The following is a 20,600-nucleotide window of genomic DNA, read 5'->3' on the forward strand; positions in this document are numbered from 1 at the left end:
AGCTGAAGTATCAACTGAAGCTTTTTACTCCAGTAAAAGTGTAAAAGTACTGGTTTCAGAACGACTTCAAGTAGAAAAGTAAAAGTAATGGAAGGAAAACTAAGACCAAAAGCTTAGGCCGCGCCACAGGGGTCTATAGTGCACTACCCCCCCCCTCCCCCTCCCCAAAACCCATTTCTCTAAAAGTCATAATGAGGAGAATGATCTATTAAAATGTTGATGTTAAAAATGTTGGGCTGCACTAGGCTCCTGTTTCAGCTGCAGATCTGCCCATTGAAAATGAAGCATTTCAGTAATATCAGCTCTATTAAAGGAGCGTCTCTGTGCTCTACTGAGCATTAACATGAGCTTCATGGAGGAAAATATGAGGAGTCGTTGTCTAGAAGTTCTGTAAAGCTGCAGAAAGTCAGACTTCAGAGGCGTGTGATCAATAAGCTTTATTGGAATGTAAATGTGGGGCTCAGTCGGGACGTTTCACTGCAGCTCTCTTGAGTCTCTGCCACGGACACAGTCTTCATACTAGACTACAGACGTCTGCTGTGAGCTCGCTGGAGAGTGACGGGACGTGTGCAGGTGTGATGATCTCTTATAAACCAATAGGGAGTCAGAATGGAGTCTGTTTATACTTCTCATCCAATCAGGATCAGACTCTCACTTTCCGGATGGAGAGATTTATCTAGAGAGGGTTTTTATTGATGACGAGCCGGAATGAAAACAAAGGGAGATGAAAGAAGTAGAAGTAAAAAGTCTGAAAAATTAATAATTACTCCAGTAAAGTTTAGATAACCAACATTAAGTATTTAAGTAATTAAGTATTTGTACTTCATTACTTGACACCTCTGCTAGTTCACTATAGGGTTCGACACATGTTAGCTAAACCCTAAATCGCTCTATTGGACACTATTTGTCTGTAAAAGCCAGACATAGGTAACCTACATAGGTATAGACATGAACAGTTACCCACCCAGATACTACACCACCCCCTGTACCCAGCAGAGAGCCTAACATTCTAGCTGCCTACCACCTAGAGTATACACACTACGTAGGGCCCTAGAGACAGATTTGAGATACAGCCTTACATTTAATCAATAAATATAAACCAACATGCTGGTCAACACACAAGCTTTAATGGTGTCTGGGTGGAAGGCCGAACCTAGCCTTAACCCAGCTAGCTAAATATATTTACAATAGCAGATTAGCTTAGCACTAGCACATTAGCTAGTAGCTCCCTAATTAGCAAAACCTTTAGCCTACAGATGTTCGATTAAATTACAACACAAAATGTATATTTATTTATTATTTTGTAATTATTATTTGTCATTTACAGAACAACCCAAACATAACTATCACCGCTGGGAAAACTCCATTTCCCGTGATGCAGTTGCACACCGCGCATGCGCAGCGCGATAACGGCAAGTCACGCCTCCAGAAGTGAACCGCGCGACAGATACGTGCGAAATAACGCGAGTATCTGCACGAGCGGCGCCTTTAGAGAGGTGTGTGACCCCCCCGCTGGTCATTGGGGGTTTTTGGAGCTGAAGAGATGGCTTCTCTCGTGCTGTGCACCTTAAGCAGGACCCTGCGGTCCTCCGGGAGGCTGCGCAGTGCCTGCAGAGTGGACTTACTCTCGGGTCCGTGGGCGAGCCGGACTGTGGGCAGGAGGCAGATGTCAGCGCGCGGATTTGCGAGTGGGGCATTGGGGAAGAGGCTGCTCTGGGCGACTGGAGGAGCTGCGGCGGTGGTCGGGGCTGCAGTGGCCGGGTTAAGTCACTTTCAGCGGGCTGAGATGGCAACGAGGACTGAGACGGTGAAGGTAGCTACATACCATGATACCCTGTGATTCATAGATAGATCTAAAGTTTAGGGAGATAAAAGGGTAAAATATGAATAACACTGATCCAGATACAAATAAAAACCTTACAGGGATATATATATATATATATATATATATATATAATACACACACACACAAACACACACATATATATATATATATATATATATATATATATATATATATATATATATAGTGTGTGTGTATGTGTGTGTATATATATATATATATATATATATATATATATATATATATATATATATACACACACACATACATATCCCTATTTATAAGTAAGGGTTATTAATGTATATTCCTTATATATATATATATATACATATATCCCTGTAAGGTTTTTATTTAGTCTGGATCAGTGTTATTCATATTTTACCCTTTATGTCATACATATATATATATATATATATACATACATAGAAATATATAATGTGTGTTTGTGTGTGTATGTATATATATATATATATATATATATATATATATATATATATATATATTCTATACAGAGTATACTATATTACATTATACCTTACTTATAAACAGATATATATATATATATATATATATACATGTATTTTTATGTGTATATATATATATATATATATATGTATGTATGTATGTATGTATGTGTTTGTATATATATGTATATATACAGATTATACTATATTATATTATACTAATACAGAGTGTATTGACACTACAGTATGTACATAAGAAGTGTGAGATATATATATATATATATGTATATACGCATTAGCCAAAATAGTGATTTAAAGATAAATATGAATATGCTATAATATAGTTTTTTTATTTGTATATTTTTCTTTAATATTTGTATTGTGTGTTGTCATTTATGTCATTTATGTCATTTATTTAAAATGACCTATTGGCCATACATAATTATGCAAGTTGGGCTGAGCAATATTGATTAACTTCAGCATCACAGTATTTTTTTCAAATATGATACTTATGACTCATCAGATGATCCTAAACTTCATAATCTTATTAATTAATATTATAATATTGTTCTGTGCTCTTCTCTTCTCAACAGGAAGTTTAGAATGGAGCACAGATTAGCATTAAACAACTTAAAAGGCTTTATATCCTAGATATTAACTATATACACTGATCAGCCATAACATTAAAATCGGCTGAAGAAATGGGTAACACTGATGATCTGGTTCCAGTGGATCTACTTATATTAGGCAGTGAGTGAACGGTCAGTTTTTGAAGGTGATGAAGGTGATGAAGCAGGAAAAATGGACAAGCGTAAGAATCTGAGACACTTTGACAAGAACCAAACTGTGATGTTCTAGATAATGACTGGGTCAGAACATCCTGGTATGCTTATGGAGGTCCCACCTCATAAGCCCACAGCAGGACACCTTCAGAGGTCTTGTGGAGTCCATGCCTTGTCTGCTTAGAGCTGGTCCGGTGGCGGGAAGGGGGGCCTACAAAACATTTGGCAGGTGGTTCTAATGTTATGGTACATCTGATGAATTCTGATTCTGATTCTGAGGAGGACGAGGAAGGGAATGTGGCAGAGCGGTGCAAGAAGTTCATGTCCCCACCGGTCACCCCCGTGGAGCTGCTGGAAAAGAGGAAAGGCGAGATCAGCTCCCGGATGGAGATGCTGATCATGCAGACGCAGGCTGAGTTCTGCCGGGCGCTGGAGGAGGTGGACGGGGGGAAATTCAGAGTGGACCGGTGGAGCCGACCAGAAGGTGAGGAAAAAACACATCAGCTGTACCTTAAACCAGCAGCTTCGGGATCATGCTGATGCTCCCTTATTCCCAGTACATCCAGCAGGAATAGCAGGGGTCCTGTTCTGCGGGTTGCATCATACTCGAGATCCAGTGTCTCAGTGGTGGTGCATGCTGTCACTGTAGTGTGTAATGAGACAGATTCCTGTGAATAGCTTCTTTATACCCATTGTCTTGTGGAATGAATGAGAGCAGTTCCTTTAGACTGTAGGTTCTTTTCACTCATTATTAAGAACAATCACCAAACAGTCCCTCTCCTACACCTCCTAGTTTTGTGCTGTCCCTGCTCTAACACACCCTATCAATGCCAAACATGGGCTAGAGGGGAATGAAGCCCCCAGCATTGGGCTGCAGGGTTCTTTGGAGTGATGATGAAGCACCATCCAATACCTTTAGGATAGGTTTAAGGTTTAGAACTAATAATCCAACATCAGTACCTGACCTCAGCTAAATGTCATAAATGTAAATGTAAAAAAAAAAAGGGTGACGGGACTTCCTGCTAATACCCTTGATTACAGAAGAAATGCAGGAGACAAAGGTGTCCGCATACTTTTGGCAGCCTTGGGGGGTATGCACAATACAATGCAGGGGTTCTTAGTTAGCCAGGTAATTTAAGCCCAAAGATGAGGCCTGTCCAATTAGAAGGTTCCACTGTTGTTTTCTTATTGGACAGGATAGACTGTGCTATACCCCCAACTGCCCCCCACCACCACCCCCACTGTTCTTTTGGGTTCTTGCTGGTGCTGTTGCTGTAAATAAGTCTCACTGCTGCACTTCTTTTAATTGTAATAAACATATAAAACATAAAATATTTCATACATTAATTTGTATTATTTATTTATTATTATTCAGTTATGTAGATTAACCCTAATTATGCTGGAAAAAGTGCAGAAAAAATATTATATATGATTTTTTAAATTTAGAGACGTCTGATCTAGGAGCACAGGCACAAATCAGATTCCCACCACTTTACCCTTCTGAAAGACTCACCCCCTGTTCCACAGGCCCAGTGTAAAACAGTGTACGTGTGTGTGTGTGTTACAGGTGGTGGAGGCATCAGCTGTGTGATGCAGGACAGTAAGGTGTTCGAGAAGGCCGGTGTGAACGTATCAGTCGTGTCCGGCCACCTGACGGAGGAAGCCGCCAAGCAGATGCGCAGCCGTGGAAAAGTGCTGAAAGGAAAAGATGGTGAGCCTCTGTCTCTCCACAGTGTTAAACTGATAGTCTGGCAGATGGTTTCATGACTTTTTAGCTGCATGATATTGACCACCACTGCTATGATATTGTAGGCGTCCCAATACTTTTTGCCGAACAGATCAGTCAGGCGGAGACGGGCGTATTGTGTGTGAGCTGCAGGGTTGATGTTGAGTAAGGCTTTGTTCCACCCACTATCTCACCCACTCATTTTCTCTGAAGCTTTTCCCTTTTTGTGGGAAATCGGGTCAAACTTCAGGAACAGTAAACGCCTCCATACAGACTCTACACTGACCTTTCAGTGTAACTTCCTGCTCTGATGAAGTGTTAGGTTGGCGTGTTGATGTGCTACAGACCAGAAGTCTGGAAGCAGCTGTGATGTGTAGTATTATGTTAATTATGATGAGATGGCAGGATGTTTGTTTTCAGGACTGAGACCAGTGTTGCACTGATATTGATACTGTATCGGTATCGGCGGAGATACTGGCACTTATACACAGTATCGGTATCAGCAGTAGAGAGCATCGATACCATGAAGCTGACAAGCTGATGCCCAACATTTATATTTTACATAGAACATTTTTATTTGCAAACTTTATTATGAAACCAAAAATTTAAACAACCAGTAAAATCCAGTCATAAATAGTTATTATCATTAAAATATTAAATATAATCATTAAAGTTTATTGAACTTTTAGCACTTTCTGTTTTCTTTTGGTGTTTTTTTTTTTGGGAAACATTGAAGGAAACACTGAAGTTTAGTAGCTTTTTACACAGAGACGTGAACTAGAGCTGGACAATATGACGATATTTTATCGTATCGTGATAAATGTAGTTATGGTGATAATGATAAGCTTTTCTAATCATATGGAGGATATTATTAGTGCTTAATAAACACTGATCAGCTGCAGGTTTCATTACTAACAGTGTAATTAGACTGAAGGGTTCATTAGCTGAAGAGCAGCAGATGTTGAGTATTAATCACTGTATTCAGTACAGGAGAGGATCTGAGTAGTAGATTATAAGAATCTGATACTGATGGTGTTTTTAGTCTGTGATTTGCTTTAAATATCGTGATTAAAAAATCTTTAAATATCGTGATGTAGTATTTTAATCATATAGCCCAGCTCTAATGTAAATCTGAATGTGAAATCGTGTTTTCTCACGGTTCTGAAATGTGGATTTAAACAGCAGTTAAAACTGTTTGGTGAAGCTGAGCCAGATTCTGCTTCCCTACCTGCTCCTGTTTCTGCATTGTGGCCATTTTTATTATTTCAGCTCTAAAACTTTTTAAATGTGCAGATCCTCAACCAATAAACTGCTCTCTCAAGCTTTTTAGATCTTATTTGGGGTCAAATATAAAAAAGGTACAACCTATAAATACCTTTATAGCAGAGTATCGAGTATTTAAGTCAGAGTTGGTACCGGTATCGGCAGATACTTGATCTGGTATCTGTATCAGAAAGGAAAAATCTGTGCTGTCCTAACCGAAACCTTGAGTACGGGCTGAGACCAGTCTGATATTTCTTCCTTAAAAAGCACTTAGTTTCAGAATGAGCTAATAGGAAGTTAAAGCTGGAGGGAAAGCTATGTAGCATAGCCACGCTTAGCTCTTAAGAGCCTGCACTCCTATGCTGTAGCATAAAGGAGAGGCCCCACAGTGCAGTGACCACAGTTAGTCTGCCCAACCTCCCAACATAATTGACTGAGTGTGTGTTTGGAGGACGGCCCATTTCTGTGTTTGAAGCCTGGCTCTGATGTTCTTCCTCAGTGTTTAAATAAATACATTTATATTTACATTTACATTTACATTTATGGCATTTAGCAGACGCTCTTATCCAGAGCGACTTACAAGGTTACTGGTATTACAGAGGAGGGCCAATGTAGTGTTAGGAGTCTTGCCCAGGGACTCTTATTGGTGTAGCGCAGCATAGTCACCCAGACCGGGAATCGAACCCTGGTCTCCCACATGGTGTTGTTGTAACGCAATGGTAGGTGGTGGTGTTATCTGTTGCGCCACACCAACCATTTATATATTTATTATATAATATTATAATATATTGTATTTATATAATTAATAAATCTCAGGACGATCAGAACTGTGGGATTTGGGGCCCCATAAAAAGATGTTACACTGGGCCCCGCAACTCTTGCAATACTGCCAAAATACTCATTTAATACATTTTTCGGGCCCCTGTCAGGCCTTTAGGCTCCTGCCCCCCTCCAGTATGGCTCTCTTGACTGTTGTTCACTCGTGCCAATATTTCACAGAATAGCTCGATTTCTCATGTAATATTGTGTAATCGAACTTCCTTCTATTTCTCAGCTAACATCACACACACACACACACACACACACATCTACGTAACTCAGGCGTGTCGCTCCGTCAGTCTAACCGTTTTCTCTTTATCTCGGTGTTGCAGGGAAGCTGCCATTCATCGCGATGGGCGTGAGCTCCGTCATCCACCCCAAAAACCCCCACATTCCCACAGTGCACTTCAACTACAGATACTTTGAGATCGAGGAGGAGGACGGTGAGTGTGTTCTGCCGGGCGCCGAGACTCTGTGGAAACAGATGTTGTTATCTGTTAATCCCACCCATTCTCCCTCCCCCCGTACTCTTTGTCTTTCATCCATTGTAGTTTTTTATTTCTGATTTCATTTAGAATTAATTACTAAATTACTAAAGACCATAAAATCTAAACAGATAATAAAAGCTCATGCATTGTTGGACAAAACAGCATAAAGCAGAATTTCTGCATTGGAGGTCAGGTGGTTGCATAATACTTTCTTGAGGAGACATTTGTTGTTGTAAAATATAATTTTACACAGTTTTACTGTAGTTAAAAAAATATTATATTTTTTCTTTTTTTCTTAGAAAGTCTATTTTTTATGTTTATTGATATATATTATTATTATTTTTTTTTTCTTATTCCTTGACAAAATTTTTATATATTTTTTGTAGGACAGATATACTACACACACACATAAATATAAAATGATAGAGAGAGATAATATAATATTAGGGAGAAGTCTATTTTTTAAATGTTTATATATATAGTGTATATATATATATATATATATATATATATATATATATATATATATATATAGTATTATATACATTTTTATTTTTCTTACTCCTGTATGTATTTAAAATTCGTATATAATTTTTCTTAGACAAATTTACTATATATTAAGTAAATAAAAAAGAATTATATATGTGTGTGTGTATATATATATATATATATATATATATATATATATATATATATAGAGAGAGAGAGAGAGAGAGCGTACATATTAAAGTATTCTTTATTTTTTCAATATGTGGATGTAATGCAGTTTCTCTATGTAGTTATATTTTAATTTACAATTGTTATAAAGTGTGTGTGTGTGTGTGTATATAATCAGCCAATCAGCAGTCTAGAAATTGAAACTGACATGCTTATTGGCTTACCAGTGTGTTAACCCGCAGATACCGTACTGACCTTCCTGCTACTGAAAGACATTTTTTTGGTACTCGATTAAAAATATTTGTTCGTTATGATAAAAGTATTGAAGTTGATACCATCCCTAGTAACCATAGTAACCAAAAGTGATAACAGTTCCTGTTTATCGTTCATAAAATAATAAAGAAGAACCAGGAATCAAAGGCCTCTTTGTCTCTGCCTCCCTCCTGCAGGCTCTAAGCAGTGGTGGTTTGGTGGGGGCACTGACCTCACCCCCGTTTACATCAACAAAGAGGACGCAGCCCTTTTCCACAACGTCCTCCGAGAGGCGTGTGATAAACACCACTCCAACTACTACCCCGACTTCAAGAAGTGGTAGGACACACCTCATGCTGGTGATACGTGTGTGTGGATGGGGAGTGTCTGGGTGTGTCCACTGGTGTGTGTGTGTGTGTGTGTGTGTGTGTGTGTGTATGTTCGGGTGGATGCAGACTGTTCACCAGTGATAAGACATGTCCCATTATTTCCAGCTGCAGCTGTTACGTCTCATTTAGATGGAGTGAGGGCACAACGGGGTCACCGGTCATTTATTTCTATTCACTTATATTTTTTATTTAAAAATCTCGTATCTCCAAATCAGCAGCTTTTCAGGAGGAGGAAGAACCTTCTTAGCTTTTTAATGGACGTCAGTGTAAAATATTTTATTCCAGGTCATTTCTATTGGTCCATTTCTATAGAAAGTCTGATACAATGTAAAGAACAACTGCCAGAAAAATGTGTGCATCAGTATTAAAGGCACAGAAAGCAGCATGTTGTGCACTGAGGCATGTAGATGAGCTGGAAAATGCTTGTGTAAAAATTCATTCTGACTATTTATGGTTTATAAACCAGAAATGAGTTCTTAGAGAGACCAGTAAATCTACAAAAAAATACATATATAACATCAGTTTCAGCTGCAGATCATTTACTGATGATTTTGAGGCTCAAACTGAGATGCAGAAGTTTTAAAATGTGAGTTAGGAGAACTTCAGACTGAACTGAGTTGAGTTAACTCAAAAAACGCTCTGGAATCAGATACTACAACAGTTTTAATTGGTCTAATTTTACATTTAATGTGATGTGTGAGGACCAACAGACCAAAAAATTCTGTTTTATGCAACTTAAAGATCTGGAAAAAGATGCTCCTAAAATATTAATCACAACATCTGCCATCTGCCAAAGTATCGGCCTATATTTTACATTTCTCCTGTGTATTTTTTATTAATTTATTTATTTTTGTGTAGATTTACTTGTCAAAAACATTGGTCATTGGTCTGTTGGTTGTCACACATCACATTAGGAAAAGGGTATTTCAGTGTATTATTAAGCATATAAAAATATATATTTTAATAATTTCAGATATTGTATAATATAAGTTTGTTCTTTAATTAAGTGGGGGGGGAGTTGGGTCACTTTCTGGTGGGTCAGTTTGATGGCCTTCAGGGGTCAGCTTTGGGTAGAGCTGCTCTAAAGTGCAGGTCTGATTATTCTGACTGTTTATGGTTTATAAACCAAGACAAACTTCATGATGTTGATGAGTTATGACTGTTTTTGACCAGTAAATCTGCACATAAAAAATATACATATATACAAGAGAAATGTAAAATATAGGCCGATACTTTGGCAGATGACAGATGTTGTGATTAATATTTTAGGAGTATTTTTTTCCAGATCTTTATTTTTGCATAATACAGCATTTCTTGGTCTGTTGGTCCTCACACATCACATTTTATGTAATATTAGACCAATTAAAACTGTTGTAGTATCTGATTCCAGAGCATTTTTTAACTCAACTCAGTTCAGTCTGAAGTTCTCCTAACTCACATTTTTCACTCACTTCTGCATCTCAGTTTGAGCCTCAAAATCATCAGTAAATGATCTGCAGCTGAAACTGATTTAATACTGGGTAAGATGTTTAGTTTGTGGCTCCGCCCCCTCAATCTGTTTACTGTTTATTCCCATCTGCAGGTTAGAGCGCCCCCTACCACATGACGTCCCACAAATGGGAGGCTTTTGACAGTGGAGTGCTGTGAGCACTGGCTGAGATTTGAACTGATGATCTCCTCACACTTGATGATGATGAGCAGCAGTTAGACCGTAGGGCCGGTCTAGAGCTGTGAAACTACATTCCATACAAACCCAGTTCTGAGGAAATCTACCTTCCCTTCTTTCTCAGACTCAGAAATGCACACGGCTTCACAGCTCTAGAGTGGAGCGACTGTCTAACTGCCTGCAGGTCGAGAGATTCAGGAGGTCATAAGTTCATAAGTCGCATAAACACCGCAGCCCACCATGATCAGGACTCTCTGAGAATAAGAAAGGCCTTAAGCCATGTTGTAGGGGGCGCTCTAACTCGCAGATGGGAATAAACAGTAAACAGATTGAGGGGGCGGAGCCACAAACCAAACAGTGTTCTTACTCAGTATTTAATCAGTTCAGCAGTTCTGTTTAACATATCTCTCCGTCTCTCCTTCCAGGTGTGACCGGTACTTCTTCGTCCGTCACCGTGGAGAGACGCGGGGCATTGGTGGGATCTTCTTTGATGATCTGGACTCTCCGAGTCAGGAGGAAGTGTTCAGCTTTGTGAAGAGCTGTGCTAAAACAGTGGTGCCCTGCTACTTGCCCATCGTCCAGAAACACCTTAATGACTCCTTCACTCAGGAGGAGAAAGACTGGCAGCAAGTCAGACGTGGCAGGTGAGAGTGAGTGAGAGAGAGAGCGAGTGAGAGGCTCCCGTCTCTTAGCAGTGAGAGGGTTTCTACAGTAGAAGCTCCAGATCTCATCAGAACAGATAAAGCAGATACATCCAGTAAAAAGGAGAAACAAGAGCTTCTCATTCTGAAGAAAGAAAGTAGTGAGATTTTGTCGGTGAGCTAGTCTGAAGAACAGAGCTCGGTTCCTCCAGGGTTCTCCTGGACGCCCCCCAGTCCAGCCAGCACAGCGTGGAGGATGTGTTCAACTCCATCAGCAGCAGCAGCAGCAGCAGCTCACCTGATTTACCATCATTAAGCCCTGATTCACCACCAAACCAGGTGTTGATCTGAGGAGAACTCTAACACTAGACTCCATGAGAGAGGAGAACTTTGGAGATGTTCTAATGATGAACACAGTGATGGAGAACCTCCACCACTTTCTGAAGGAGTGTTATTATTATTAGTGTTTATTCTAATATCAGTGATTTACTGAGCAGATCGGCAGCTTGTAAGCTCTAATTTTTACAGAGGACTAAAACATTTGCATAGTACTGTATATCGTTTGTAATATGTAAATGAACTAAATATTGAATTTGTGGTCGGCCAAAGGATCAGAGGTGTCAAGTAATGAAGTACAAATACTTAATTACTTTACTACAGTAGAAATGTTGGTTATCTAAACTTTACTGCAGTAATTATTTATTATTTATTTATACATTTTCACCCAATTATCTGAACTTTCTCCTCCTTACATTTTAAAAACAGCCTCGTTCCTCCTATTTCATTTCCCTTTGTTTTCATTCCGGCTCGTCATCAATAAAAACCCTCTCTAGATAAATCTCTCCATCCAGAAAGTGTGAGTCTGATCCTGATTGGATGAGAAGTATAAACAGACTCCATTCTGACTCCCTATTGGTTTATAAGAGATCCATCACACCCGCACACGTCCCGTCACTCTCCAGCGAGCTCACAGCAGACGTCTGTAGTCTAGTATGAAGACTGTGTCCGTGGCAGAGACTCAAGAGAGCTGCAGTGAAACGTCCCGACTGAGCCCCACATTTACACTCCAATAAAGCTTATTGATCACACGCCTCTGAAGTCTGACTTTCTGCAGCTTTACAGAACTTCTAGACAACGACTCCTCATATTTTCCTCCATGAAGCTCATGTTGATGCTCAGTAGAGCACAGAGACGCTCCTTTAATAGAGCTGATATTACTGAAATGCTTCATTTTCAATGGGCAGATCTGCAGCTGAAACAGGAGCCTAGTGCAGCCCAACATTTTTAACATCAACATTTTAATAGATCATTCTCCTCATTATGACTTTTAGAGAAATGGGGTTTTCATGGGTCGAGGGTCTTCATGGGTCAGCTTTGGGTAGAGCTGCTCTAAAGTGCAGGTGTGATTAGCAGTGTGTGAAATAAATGTGTGTTTGCTGTTTTCAGAGTGCAGTTGCTATAACAGTAGTGTGTGTGTGTGTGTGTTTCAGGTATGTGGAGTTTAACCTGGTGTATGACCGTGGTGTGAAGTTCGGCCTAGCTACTCCGGGATCCAGGATAGAGAGCATCCTCATGTCTCTACCACTTACAGCAAGGTCAGTGATTGTGTGTGTGTGTGTGTGTGTGTGTGTGTGCCATTTGTGATATACAACTGATTTACAGTCATTTATTCCCAGTATTAATCGACACTGGTGCTGTTATTACACACAATTTTATCCAAAATTCAAATATAATAAACAGACTATATATTATAATAATCAGACTTCTTTAGATCAGATCCTGAAGATCCAACTTTAGAGTCATCACTCTCTAAATATGAAAAGGAATATGAATATAGTAAATATAACAAGACATAGGTATACTATACATGCACTATAGGGACAAAAGTATTGGGACACCTGCTCATTCACTGCATATTCTGAAATCAAGGATATTTAAAAGAGTTGATCCTGCTTCTGTTGGAGAAACTGTCTCTACTGTCCAGAGAAGAAGACTTTCTACTAGATTTTGAAGGAGGAGCACTGCTGTGAGGATTTGATTAATTGCTTTCAGCGACGTGAGCATTGTTAGTGAGGTCAGGATGTTGGATGATGATCACCACTCCACCTCCATCATCCCCAACTCCCCAACTCATCCCAAAAGTACTGGATAGAGCTCCTCCACCATCATTCCAGAGAACACAGTTCTTCCACTGCTCCACAGCTCCTCAATGCTGGGGGGCTTTATACCCCTCTAGCCCACGCCTGGCATTATTAGGCAGCATGGAGCCAATAGGGTCATCAATCTTGGTCTGCTCCAGAGAGTCCTATTCTATTGGCAACACTTATCTTCTACAGAGACCAGACAAGCTGTGTGTGTGTGCATTTGCACATCTGTGTCAGCAATAGGTGCAGCTTAAAGTAGCTGAATGCACTCATTAAAAGGGGTGTCCACAAATATTTGGACATGTAATGTATATTCGAATATAGGGCTGTATGAATCCTGTGCGAACTGACATTTGGTGTGTGTAGGTTTTGTGGTGTGTATCACGCCGGTCCTGAAATCCTCTGTCCTCTCTGCAGGTGGGAGTACATGCATGAGCCCACCAAAGGCACCAGGGAGGCGGAGATGCTGGACGTTTTACGCAACCCTAAAGAGTGGATCTGAGAGAACCCCACACAGCCAGAGACACTAGCTTCATCCAGCTGCTCTGCCGGGCCAGTCGGGGGGGCTTTGGTTAGGTGCAGATGTCCAGTGGAACCGTCCAGGCCCCTTCTTCCTTTTATTATTTACTTTTCTGTCTTTGTTTCTTAACGAAATCTGGATCTTTAGAGGAAACTCGTGAGCCTTGCTTTAGAAAAACCAACCGTTGCTGCTTCTCTCTCGGCCTCCGTGTGGCGCTCGCTGTCTTTCCTGCTGTATTTGGAGCTGCTGTCTGTTTATCTCTCAGGACGTGAGCGTTACTTGGTGACCGGTGTGTCTCTTCTGCCCTTTCTGGTTTCCATGCGTGACTGCAGACACTACCTTATTAACTCTGCCTGATGGGACACGTCAGTCACACGTGCCTTAATGGCCACTTTTTTTAAGTGCTTCTTTAAAGAGCCCATATCAGCACATTTTCTTCACTAAAATAAGCGTGATGTCGTTTATAGCACTGATACACATGCACTGCCCACTGTCCAGTCCATACAGTCCATATATGGAAACTAGGCTGTAAATATTGCACATTTTGAATTTGCTCAAAACAGCAGTTTAGCTCCGCCCCTTCCTGCCGAAGTCATAAGGAGTGTTTCTTCTAGGCTGGACTGGACTTTTGATTCATGCACAATACAGGGCAGCCAATCAGAACAGGGGCGATTTACACCGATCAGCCATATCATTAAAACCTCATATTGTGCCTCATGCCATCAAAACAGCTCTGACCTGATGAGGCATGGCCTCCACAAGACCTCTGAAGGTGTGCTGTGATATGGAGGAGATCCTTTAAGTCCTGGAAGTTGTGAGGTGGGTGGGGCCTCCATGTGCATGACCCTTCTTCCTTGGAGCAGATTTGGTAGGTCAGTACTGACCACTGCATACCAGGAACCCCCCACAAGACCTGCTTGCTGATGTTCTGGAGATGTTCTGACCCAGTCATTATCTAGAACATCACAGTTTGGTTCTTGTCAGAGTGTCTCAGGTTCTTATGCTTGTCCATTTTTCCTGCTTCATCACCTTCATCATCTTCAAGAACTGACCGTTCACTCGCTATCTATTGTATGTAGATCCACTAATGTATGTAGATCCACTAGGACCTCTAGGAGCCACTGGACCCAGATCAGATCAGTTGGTTCTATGAGCAGTGCCACCAAAGAACCATGCTTGGTTCTAGAGAGAACCATGTTTGTAAGAGAAATGTTTGAGCGTGAAGAACCTTCATAGAACCTTATACAAAAGTTCTTCACCAATTTAAAGGTTCTCTATTATAAACCAGGCTTCTTATGGAACCAACTGTGGTTCTTCTATAGCAGGGGTGGGGGAACTCCAGGATTCCAGCACAGTCTGGTGATTTTCCTGCTCAAGCACACCTGATTCTACTCCCCTTTTAATTGGCAGGTTTAGTCGGCGTGTGTTGGAACAGGAAAATCATCCAACTGTGCTTCCGGACTCCGGATTTCAGCCCTCGGTTCCACACCCCTGTTCTATGTCATTGCTCAAAGAATCCTTTGAAGCACCTTTAAAAGTGGAAAAAACTAAAATGCGCTATAAATGAGTTGGAAAATTTCGGGTACGGGTCCTTTAACACTTCCGCTTCAGCTCTGCTGGACGCTTTGTCGCCCAGGTTCTGATTTGTTAGCCTCAGCTAATAGCACTACTGTTCATCTCCTGCGGTACCGTCTGAGAAGCCCACTATATAAAGATGTGAACTGCCTGTTTGGCCTAATCTGAATTTTATATTGACAGAAAAATTAAAGTATCTTTTGTAACACTGGTAAAGCGTCTCCAGAGTGTTTTTATTGATTTCACACAAATCCAATAAACTGGTGGGTGGTGCTGGACACTGCTTATGAGCTCATTGATGCAACTGCATAATCATTTATGTGGCAGAAAATGAATTAATTACTGCTGGACACGGATATGTAATCACCCACACATGAGAAGAGACTATTTGCCCCATAATAAACAAACCTTATGCACCTAATAATGCATATTTAATGCAATATTACATTTTTACCTTTTGGAAATGTTAATAAATATTAGACGTTAATTTTAATTATGTCAACACAATGTTTACGCTCTTTAAAGTAAAGATTCCAGGACTGGTCAGGTTTGAGTTTATGTAAAATAACTATTTATATTAATTTAACACATTAAAGCCTAGATTTATGATCTAGTTATTAGTCCTAATGCAGAAACCATCATGAAATATGTGTTAATCATTTAGTTCAGCACATTGACAATCCACAGCAATCACAGGTCTAGCGCCACCTCTGCTGGTTGGCTGCATTATGGGGTGTAGATCCGCCCATCCCCTTATGTTTCAATGCCAGAACAGCTTTGCCCATTTTCCCATCTCATTTTCCTCCACCAAACTGACTTCCCATCTTCAGTGTCTCCAAATGCCAGCAATATTGACCCATTTTTTATATCCCCCAAAAATGTAAAGCTTTTAACCCTTACTGTGCTCTATCGTAAGAAGGCGGAGCTACACTTAGGAGTGAAGTGACTGACAGACTGCCTTGGCTAGAAGAGGAACTTGTTGGAGCGTCGACCTACCGGACAGACTGGGAATCCAGGGGGAAATCCGCTCTGCTTCTGCACTGGAAGCTCAATGAAGACGGTCTGAGACACTGAGGCTTGATCTGGGAGAAGGGGGGTGGGTCTGGCTCCGCCTCCTGTTTCTACTGTGCAGACTCTGGTTGCATTTTTAACAACATGGTGGACAGTTCTGGCTTCATTTTTCAGTTTTAATAGAACAGAAGGGACCGAGACAACAATGTCCATGTTTTCTACAGTCACTGGTTTAGAAGATTTTGTGGAGTCCCACACGGCTCTGTTTTAGGGCCTGTGAAACTGATGCTATTTGTGACAGGAATGTAGTTTTGATAGTGGAGGACTGAAGTATGGATCTACACCTTCAGTTTAAGGGGTTAAGGTGGCATAGTGTAGTGTAATCCAGGTCATTCTATAGGGCTCACTTACTTTACTTCACTATTTTCTGAAAAATACTGATGGTGAAACTGGAAACCTGCCATTACCATCACCAGGCGTCAGAACCAGTGTCAATGACAATGACTTCTGGTTTCTGATTACATACATTTAGTAAATAAATAAGAATTGGGCTCTACAAATGGCCAGAAATGCATTGACACTGTCCACTGATTTAGACATTGACCATTATCATAAGACTCTATTCACCAATCAGCCACAACATTAGCATCACTGACCGCTGACGTGAATACCACTCCCGTTAAGGGGTGGATACAGTCTTTTAGGCTGTAAGTAAACGGTCAGTTCTTGAAGGTGATGGAAAAGCAGGCAAAATGGACAAGCGTAAGAATCTGAGACACTTGGATAATAACCAAACTGTGATGTTCTAGACAACGACTGGGTCAGAACATCTCCAGAACATCAGGCATCAGGTCTTGTGGGGTGTTTCTTTTAAGCTGTGATGTTCAGTACCTTCCAAAAGTCCTTCAAGGAAGGACAGCCTGACAGGATCACAGGCACCTGAGGCTTACCGAGGTCCACCTCACGACCTATAGAATCTAAAACGCTTTGACAAGAACCAAACTGTGACGTTCTAGATGACATAAGGCTGGTCTTGTGGCGTGGTGTTCCTGGTAGACACTGGTGGTCAGTACCTACCAAAAGTGCTCCAAGGAAGGACCACCATGGGCAAGGAGGGACCATGAAGGTGATGAAGCAGGAAAAATGGACAAGAATCAGACTGTGATGTTCTAGACAATGACTGGACTGCCAGAACATCTCCAGAACATCAAGCAGGTCTTGTGGGGTGGTGTTCCTGGTAGACACTGGTGGTTTGTACCTACCAAAAGTGCTCCAAGAAGGGACCACCATGGGCATCCAAGGCTTACTGAAGCTCACCACTTGCAGGACTTAAAGGACCTACTACCAAATACTACAGGCCACCTTCAGAGGGGGGCCTACATAACATTAGGCAGGTGGTGTTAATGTTTTGGCTGATTGGTGTATAACGATAATTGAATGATAATAACGACAGATATGGGTTGAAAAACATTTATTACAAATAAAATTCAAGCTCAGTCATGTTTTTTTATTTTATATATTTTATACACACACACACACACACACACGTCATAACTGAATGTATGAATAAGGAGATAAGGCATAAGCAAAGAAATTAACCACACTACTCTGAACTGCACTGAACTCCACAGCTGGTCCATCGTCAGCCTGTAACGCCGACACCGCCTCGCTGGCCACGTTTCTAATACAACCAACAACCACCACCGCTCTGCATCACTCTCGGATCGCCGGCTTGTGCGGGCCGAGCTAGACAACGGTGGAAGAACGAACAAACTGATCACTGTTCATAACATCGTTAATGTTCCTCGATAAAGGGCGAACACCGCCCTCAGAAAAGTGCATCCACCCGTCACATCACACCACATCAGTAACAGCGCTTTACTTTCTGCTGCGTCCACTCACACACACATCTACAAGGTTCTACGCCTACAGGGCATCCCATCCTAAAGCGGGCCTCCACAGGCCTTTCTGAAGTAGTGTCAGAACAATCTGGACTTGGACTCAAACTGTGCTGAGAGGACAGGAGCACTGAAGAACACTGATGATCTGATCTGATCCAGTGGCTCCATCTGTCCTGTCGGCGGGGTGGACCTACATATTAGGCATGTAGATGGTGAAGAAGGTGCTGATGCAGGAAAAATGGACCAGCATAAGAATCTGAGACACTTGGACAAGAACCAGACTGTGATGTTCTAGACAATGACTGGACTGTCAGAACATCTCCAGAACATCAGGCAGAGCAGGTCTTGTGGGGTGGTGTTCCTGGTAGGCACTGGTGGGCAGTACCTACCAACAAAGTCCTCGAAGGAAGGACCACCATGGGCATCCAAGGCTCACTTCACCACTTGCAGGACTTTAAGCTGTTCCAGATACCACAGGCCACCTTCAGATGTCTTGTGGAGTCGACATGCCTCGACAGGTCAGAGTTGTTTTGGTGGCATGAGAGAAGGCTACTCAATATTAGCTAGGTGGTTTTAATGTTATGGCCGACTGGTGGACACCATGCGGTCCAGCAGATGGCGCTAACCCCTCAACACTGTCATTTCTCAGCTAATGGACTCTTAAAAAGGTAGGAGGAAGCCGGCCACTCTGCAACGGAAAACCCCATTATAGTGCTGCTAGTGCCAGGGCAGAAACGATGGCTGTAGAAGATACACGTCCTGTGCAGGGTCATCTGGTGGAGAGTGTGCTCCTACGGCAACGTCTGGCCGACGTCTGCATCAGTTTTATGAGCCAAGAACAGGCATAAATTCATATGATGGTAAATACATTACATGGACAAAAGTATTGGGACACCTACTCGTTCACTGTTATAAAAGAGTATTAAAAAGAGCAGATCCAGATTTTGTTGGAGTAACTGTCTCTACTGTCCAGAGAAGAGGGGTTTCTACTAGAATTTGGAAGGGGAGCATTGCTGCATTCAGCAACAAGAGCTAGAGTTATTGACTTCAGAATGTTGGATGATGATGATCACCACCTCATCCCATCCTAAAAGCACTGGATGGAGCTCCACCACCATCACCATCATTCCAGAGAACACAGTTCAACACAACTCATTGCTGCTGGGGGGCTTTATACCCCTCTCTAGCCCACGCATGGCGCCAATAGGTCCATCAGTGTTGATCTGCTCCAGGGAGTCCTATTCTATTGGCAGTACTCTTCACACTCACACATCTCTTTATGGAAAATCTTATCTATCAGCCTAGTCCAAGTCCAAATCCAGGTAAAACTAACGGTGCAGTCTTGAGATAAGCCCGGATAATGTAGACTTCACATTCACAATAGAATAGAAACACACACACACACACACACACACATACACACACACACACATATACACATGCGCAGTGTCCAGTCCTATGCAACAAGTTAGTCACGTAAAAAGGGGTTAGTAACCTCAGAATCTGAATCTGAGAGGATTCCTGAAGTCAGTAAATAAAAAGAGCATGCTTCGTGACGTCCCACCCCGACGTCACGGCTTCCGGATTACGGCCGCTACACACACACACACACACACACACACACCGTTATTTCTTGGCAATCGTGAGTACGCAATTTTCCCCTGAATTCTTTTAGACTTGTAAACCTACAAGAGGCTGTAGCCAAGTGTTACTCTAAAAACCATCACTTTTCTCTTTGTAAAAATAACATCTGAAAAAGAAATATCAGTGCATAGCAGATTTACAACACCCCCCCTCGACCCCCGCCCACCCACCATCACCCACCCTCACCCACCCCCCACCAAAAACCCCATCATATCTAATCCTTAGTGTTCAACGGGCTCTTCCGTCATTTTCCTGCCTCTCCCTCGTCTTTCCCGTCTGTAACACCCCCCGATTCACCGCCTCCGCTCACGCATTCACTCATCCAGCATCTGTGGAGATCTGCCCCTCTGTGAGGTCGTCAGGAACCCACTCAGAGCCGCTTCCCTCGGCCTAAACCTCCAGATGATCCACGGGCTCCTTTACGTACAGCCCTCACAGAGGCACAGTCGGGAGTCCCTAAACCAGAGCGGTACAGTACAGGACAGGCCACAGTGCTAATGTGTTACAGCCACCAGGTGTGTTCTGCCATATTACTGGATGAGCGATAAACAGTTGTACGGTCCAGTGGCGTATTTCGGTGCTTTTTGAGGTCTATTATTACAGCATCTGTGATGATAATCATATATTTGCAGTAAATATTAACATGGCGACGCTTCAAAAGCAGGGCTGGACGATACGGAAAAATATATCACAATACTATTTTTTTTGTTTATAATTTAATAATAATTTTTAAAAAATCTATCCGGATACTTGTTATGCAACATTTGCTGAACTCCATCCAAATAAACAGGGTTCATTATTAGTTATTTGCAATA

General features: G+C 41.5%; 1 protein-coding gene across 2 annotated transcripts; it reads left to right on the forward strand.

Moving 5' to 3' along the window:
• Window positions 1–1,416: 1,416 nt before the first annotated feature.
• Window positions 1,417–15,445, forward strand: cpox (coproporphyrinogen oxidase). 2 transcript variants are annotated; one of them, XM_072680759.1, is made up of 8 exons: window positions 1,417–1,813; window positions 3,369–3,573; window positions 4,657–4,800; window positions 7,230–7,340; window positions 8,492–8,633; window positions 10,775–10,993; window positions 12,481–12,585; window positions 13,552–15,445. In XM_072680759.1, exons 1-8 carry the CDS (start codon window positions 1,544–1,546, stop codon window positions 13,634–13,636), a joined length of 1,281 nt encoding a protein of 426 aa, XP_072536860.1. In that variant the 5' UTR covers window positions 1,417–1,543; the 3' UTR covers window positions 13,637–15,445. The 2 variants fall into 2 exon arrangements, with proteins under 2 accessions (XP_072536860.1, XP_072536861.1); XM_072680760.1 differs by having other exon boundaries at window positions 3,372–3,573.
• Window positions 15,446–20,600: the final 5,155 nt, after the last annotated feature.

The sequence above is a fragment of the Salminus brasiliensis genome, chromosome 6 (genome assembly GCF_030463535.1).
Source record: "Salminus brasiliensis chromosome 6, fSalBra1.hap2, whole genome shotgun sequence".
NCBI lineage: Eukaryota > Metazoa > Chordata > Actinopteri > Characiformes > Bryconidae > Salminus > Salminus brasiliensis.

Bases quoted from the DNA above. Each gene is read 5' to 3' on its own strand.
- cpox (XM_072680759.1), top strand. From the start codon at position 1,544: ATGGCTTCTCTCGTGCTGTGCACCTTAAGCAGGACCCTGCGGTCCTCC. The intron at 7,341-8,491 runs GTGAGTGTGTTC...TCCCTCCTGCAG, and splicing joins TGAGATCGAGGAGGAGGACG to GCTCTAAGCAGTGGTGGTTT. The intron at 10,994-12,480 runs GTGAGAGTGAGT...TGTGTGTTTCAG, and splicing joins CAGCAAGTCAGACGTGGCAG to GTATGTGGAGTTTAACCTGG.